The sequence below is a fragment of the Chelonia mydas genome, chromosome 4, assembly GCF_015237465.2.
Source record: "Chelonia mydas isolate rCheMyd1 chromosome 4, rCheMyd1.pri.v2, whole genome shotgun sequence".
In the NCBI taxonomy this organism is placed as follows: domain Eukaryota; kingdom Metazoa; phylum Chordata; order Testudines; family Cheloniidae; genus Chelonia; species Chelonia mydas.
This window is the reverse complement of record NC_057852.1, coordinates 15,448,445-15,454,605: the sequence shown is the minus strand read 5'-3', so window position 1 is coordinate 15,454,605 and position 6,161 is coordinate 15,448,445. Positions and strand designations below refer to the sequence as shown.

Below are 6,161 nucleotides of genomic sequence, written 5' to 3'. Positions count from 1 at the left end.
CAGCCCTGAGATTCATGCATGTTTGCTGCTTCTTTAAAGCAAACTGGGGATATTGATCCGAAACCACGCTGCTGCCAGCCAGTGCAAATGTTACTGCTCGGCTGAAAAAAGCTCAGTCTTCCAAACCAAATACCATATTGATGCTGGTCTGCTAGTCTCTCTTTGTATGCCTGAAGTTTGGAAGAAGAAGAACTGACTCTTCACCAGCCCCAGTCCCACCCACTCACCCACCTGTTTAATCATGTGAGCCTTTGCTGCCCAGGTCAGCTGTTTAAAGGCCCTGTAGAGGTAGTGCTGAGTCACACAGCTGAATCTTGGAACTGGAAAGCAAGCAGTTGTCCTAACTGTGGTGTGGCTTCAGTCAGCAGCATGGAATGTGTGAGTCTTGTCTCTCTGTAGCTGGGACTGGTTAGGGCTTTACTTGCAAGACAAGGGGATAGGAAGCTAGGTGTGGAATCCTGGAATAAGGTTAACTGCTGGTGAGTGTGTTTGGGAGAGCTTTCAGAGTAGCAGCTGTGTAAGTCTGTATCTGCAAAAAGAAAAGGAGGACTTGTGGCACCTTAGAGACTAACAAACAAATTTATTTGAGCATAAGCTTATGCTCAAATAAATTTGTTTGTTAGTCTCTAAGGTGCCACAAGTCCTCCTTTTCTTTTTGGGAGAGCTGTGGATCATGTGCTGGGTGACCAGACATCTGGTCTGGTACACACACACCCCACTCATCTGACTTCTCTCTTAAAGCTCTCCCAGGGTGAGCTGCAGGGCTCTTTTTCTGTTGCATCTTGGAATAGAAGAATTTCTCTAACGGAGGGGGAAATGGCTAAAGGGTTAGCAGCTGTGGGTATTGGGTTGGGCCATGTGTCAGTGATGGAAGAAAAATGCATGATTGGACTATAACACTGGGGGGAAGGAACACTAGAGATGGATGAATTTTTATTTTTGCAAGATATTTCCAAGAATCCTTTGTTTTGAAGGGTTCACGGTGGGCCACTTATTATTTATGTTGACAGTTTTCAGCACTTGTAGTGTCAGTAACTCTACTAATGTTTCCAATGTCTTAGACAGTCTGGAAAGAATATTGAAGTACACTTTTTTTTCTTGAGAACTCTTATAAAACACTTCATGCCTGTATAGAGCCTTTTTTGGGTTCTTTTAACTTAAAATAACCCCCCTTTAACTCAGCCCTATAGGGCACTACAGGATAGGGGCATGTCACATGACAGCATGTCACCAACCTTGGCCTTTCAGCCCTCTCTAACTCCGAAATGCAGCTCTTAAATATTGCTTACCTTCCTCAGTCTTGGTGGCTACCTCCTCCCTGGCTCTGCCATCTGACCAAGTTTCAGCCTGTGCTCCAGAAACAGAATAAAAGAGGGATGTGTAGGGAGCCAGGATAAGTAGGGCTTAGATACTATGGTGATAAGCAGTTTAGCAATCTGCAGATCGTAGTTGGGCTGACCTCAGCATTATGGTGAGAATGGGAGAGCTGGACAAAACAGAATAGATTATGCAGGTGGCTGGATAGCCTCTTGGCTGATCCAACTAAAATGAGGACAGTTCAAGTTTCGAGAACAGGCAGCTCCACTAAACAGAGAGATCTGGCCTCTCCATTTGTCACTGACTCCCTGTACCCTGTAACACAGGGGTTGGGAAGGTCTGCCTGGGGGTGGGGTGTGAAGCGAGAAATGTCACAGCTGTTCCCAGGCTCTGACCTGTCTCCCCCACCTCCTGGAGAAGGAGATTAAAAAAAAAACACAAAACCTGTGTCCAAATGAAGGAAAGTGACCCTCTCTCCAAAACTGGAGGAGGTTTTAATGGTGCAAATGCTACTGTTTCCATTGGTCTAATGCAATATAACCCCGGCTGTGACAGGTTTCGGTCTTAAGCTCATTATTGCGGTCTCTTTGGAGCTAAATTCCAATAGCTCCTCAGGTGAGGGTGCTTGTGTTTCTGATGTAGCTGGTGGAATGGGGCCTCTGGCCAGACACAGGCTGGATATGGAGGTTGTTTATCTAAGTCAGCTCCCTTCAGGGTTAGTGGCTGCCCCTTGCAAGACAAGGGTGGCACCTGGTAGAGACGGGGTAGCAAGGGGCTGAAGGTGGGTGTTTTCATGTACTTCATTTGCTCCCCTGCAGCAGAGGCTGGGATGTATGCAAGCAAGCTGGCTGATAGGCAAGCGCTTTCAGCTAGCAAGCCAAGCCCCACTCAGGGGTCCCAGTGCACGGGAGCAGTGGCCGGCTAAGACAGTGTGCACAGCAAGCTGGTGGGTTGTAGATTTGCACAGTAACAGCCATGGCTTTAAATATGGGAGGGTAGATTAAAGGAGGGTTAAGTCTCAAATTCCTGCCGGCCGGGGAAGTTACCTCTCTGCACGCTAAAGGGCCAAGTGCCTAAGAAATGAATGGTGGCTTCTTTTATAAAGGCAGCTAGGGAAAAATGCTAGTCAGACTCCCAGGGAAGAATTGAGCCCTCTTAACTCCAATGCAGGTAAAGCCCAAGCAGTGGCAGGCACAGCAGTGCAGGCTTCCCTGTGTGTGTTACATCCCCAAATCCCGTGGGCTGCAGCTAATGAGACCAACCTGCGCCTCTAGTCCATTCAGTCCTTGACCTCTGGACAGACTGCTGGTCATCAGGCCAGTTAGTGCCTGTGGCTGGGAACACTTGGAGTCCTGCCCCATGGGAACTGGACAGAGACCAACAAACCTCATTCCGTAGGCCAAGGAACTGTGGTTGCATGTTAATGATTCTGGTCGCTGACTGATCAGGGGGATGGTTTGGAACTTGTCTTGTCTCTAGCTCATGCTCAGCACTTATTTCTTGTGTCCCCGGTGGTATTGCCTCTCCCTTCAAATCGAGGAAGTAGGTCTGTTAATCCGCAAGGGGGAGGCTAATACGTTTGTGGCTTGACTCCCTTAGGGACTGGTTGCTACTCACTTGAATGTCCAGGTTGGAGAGTGCATCAAAGTGAAGGGGAAGATCTTGCCGGAAGCCAAGGGGTGAGTTGGGAAGGGTTAGATGTTGCATCATCATTTAGGTAACCAGTGGGGATTCTTCCCTTAGCACACGACAGGGGTAGGTGCTAGAGGTGAATCTGCCTCCGGACAGCTTCAGCTCTCTCTGTTGTTAGATCCGTCTCTGCATTACAGAGATGATCGGTCCGGACTCTGGTGGGAGGGGCTGCGTAGTGTGGTTGTGTGTCTGACTGTCTCCTCCATGCCAGGTTTGCTGTGAACGTGGGGAAGGACCGCAGCAACCTGGTCCTGCACTTCAACCCACGCTTCGACAGCCACGGGGATGTGAACGTCATTGTGTGCAACTCCATGGAGGATGGGATGTGGGGGACAGAGGAGAGGGAGACTGACTTTCCCTTCCAGCAGGGTGACAAGACTGAGGTGAGGACCCGGGAGTGGGGAACAAAGCTATGCTAAGAGGGCACTTGATTTGTGGAGCTGGGGTCCTTCTGGACCTGGGGAGTTCCTAGCCCTACATTCCTGCAGCACCTTTCACACCATACAGCAAAGCACTTCACATTAATGAAATAGGCCTCTCTTCACTCAGGTGAAGGCACCAGTGAGGCCCCTTGAGATTTTGGGGTGGCCTCTCAGCCAGATCTGGGGAAATCAGGCTTTCTCCCCCTCAAGACAGATGCTAGTTGAGGGAAGAGTAGCTAATGCTGTCTGGGTGAAGCTCCTGGTTAACCCGTCTCTAAGAGGTCATGGGGATTGGCTGCCTGTGTTGTTGGTTCTAATGTGCCTACTCCTTGCAGATCTGTATCTCCTTTGACACAGCAGAGCTGATGGTGAAAGTGGCTGGTGACAAGGAGATCGTGTTCCCCAATCGGCTGGGCCTGCAGAACATTGAGTACCTGTCTGTGGAAGGTGACTTTGCCATCAAAGCCATTAAGTTTAGCTAACTGCTTAGTCCTATTCCTTCCACCTCCCTGCTCAGTGAAATAAATCTAAACTTGGCCTTCAAGCTTGCCGTGTCTGCTCGCTCTTTGCCATTTCATCTGCTCGAGCCAGCTTGCCTCTCCTGCACTAAATAGGAATGGCTAATTGTACCAGGAGCCAACACTTACCTAATCGCCGCCCTGAGACACCTATTCCCCCCCCCTTAAAGAAAACTGATGGTAATCTAACAGTCCTGCTGCTGCCTTGTGTAAATGCTGCCTCTGAGCTGAAAGAGGCTATTAACTCCACTCATCTCCCCCCTCCACACCCCCATGAACTTCTCACTGTTAAAGGATACCGCCCCCACCTCCTGCAGTGATCATCTGCTCAGTTATGTAAATGCAGTTGTGGAGCTAGGGCTGAATCCTGGAGGTGGCTGGCTGTCCTAGCTTGCTGGATTTCAGGCAATGTACAAGTCCTATCTCTTTGATAGCTGGGGTTGTTAGACTAGGGTGCACTACAGGTAGGTATGGTCTGCAGTTCTTGACAGAGTGGCTCAGGCTTTGAAGGACTGCCTGTCTCCTCACAACTGTACCAGTGGTGTTCCTCACTGGGAGGGAGGGCTACATAGGAGTCTCTTATGTATCTCCTGGGGAGGGGAGAAAGTCAGGGGGGTGTGTCATTGGGAAAGTGATCCAGCTCAGGGCAGGGGAGACCCCGTTGGTGGAATGGGGCTCTCAGAGTGGGAATTAGAGTGGAATGAGAACTTGTGAAATATTTTAGGCTTTTTTTTTTAAACAATTCTAGTAGTCAATTTTTTGAGGGGTAGGGGGACACCAACTCTAGGAGACATTTTAAAACCATTTCTGGTGGGGCTCAAAGCGGGGTGGGGCGGGGGAGCATGCTTGCTCTTCTAGCTTCTGCTGATTGAAGTGTTGCTTACCTTGCCTCTGGTAACAGCTTTCTCCTTGCCTCTGCTAAATGCCCTCTTCCAGCTAGTGCCCCAGCCTCCCTCACAGCCATGTAGGAGAATAAGAGTGGGATGGCAGAGGAGCTCTGTGGCCACTACACACAGCATTCAGATACTGCGAGTGGGGTTAGAGCTGACCTCCTCAGTAAGCAGGGAGGAGAGGAGCTGGGAAAGGCAGAGAACAGACTGAATCAATGCAGCTGGCTAGTTGTTATCCTGGCTGAGCTCCTGAAAATAGGGAGAACGGTCAGGATAAGGGCTAATCTTGCTGAACTGGGATCCACTCAAACTTCCTCTCCATATCCCCTGCCTTTACCCTCTGATTTAGGCATCAGAAGGAATACTTACAGCAAAACTGTCTACTTCCCCACAGCCCAGGTTGAACTCCCTCCCAGCTGCTGCCTCAAAGCTAAGAAAAGACTCCTCTCCCCAGAGCTGGAGGAGACAATGCTGATGCAACTGCTGCTAGGTCCTCTGGCCAAATAAGGCCCAATCATGCCTTGGCTAGGCCTTCAGCTGACGGCCATTTTCAAAGATGGGGGTTCCAAGAAAGTTCTGGCTGTGGAGCTGGGCCTTTCACAGCAGAACACCCCTAGCCCTTTGGGTGGGGAGGGGCAGCAGAATGATCTGATAGCTCTGACATACGGACTATACCTGGATCTTCCACTCTAATCAACTCCTGGAGGGCTGGAGTGTGCTAGGGGGAGGGGGGCCTCATACACTTTATCCCCTCCTGGGATGGGAAGCTAGAGTTTTTCTATCAAGCTGAGCTGGTGTCTTACAGCAACTGCGGTGCCATTTTCCCCAAAGAACCTGGGGCTGGAGGGGAGAAGGCTGTCATACTCCTCGGGACCAGAGACGCTATCATTCTGCCTCACCCGGGCTGCAGGGTGCCTGAGTAACCGGGGAGCAGGCTTGCTCTTAGAAATGCCTTTCTCCTAGGGAAAGGATGGGGGCTGCCCCTCCAACTAACCCATTCAAAACAGCCTCCCAGAAGCTACACTCTCCCCTCCTCTAGCTGTGCGGGAAGCTCAGGGGCAGGGTGAGCATGGAGCATTCTGGGAGTTCTCTCCCACACCAAAAGGCATGTTTGTTTCCACGGCAGCCCAGCATGGGAATGGCTCCAGTGCTGGGGGTGGCACAGTGCAGGTGTCTAACTCTCTGCGCCCTGCCCCTCCAGGCTTGCTGTGAATGTGGGGAAGGACTGATGCTGCACCTCGACCCACTCTGACTGCCACCAGGGTCGTAGTGCGCAACTCCAAGCAGGATGGGAGGGATATAAGGCAGGCTGGCTAAGCTAT

At 50.6% G+C, this 6,161-nt stretch overlaps 1 protein-coding gene across 1 annotated transcript; it reads left to right on the top strand.

Moving 5' to 3' along the window:
• The first annotated feature begins 239 nt into the window (after window positions 1-239).
• Window positions 240-3,975, top strand: LOC102938648 (16 kDa beta-galactoside-binding lectin). Its single transcript, XM_007066491.4, has 4 exons — window positions 240-378; window positions 2,917-2,996; window positions 3,221-3,392; window positions 3,767-3,975. Exons 1-4 carry the CDS (start codon window positions 370-372, stop codon window positions 3,911-3,913), a joined length of 408 nt encoding a protein of 135 aa, XP_007066553.1. The 5' UTR covers window positions 240-369; the 3' UTR covers window positions 3,914-3,975.
• The last annotated feature ends 2,186 nt before the right edge of the window (window positions 3,976-6,161 follow it).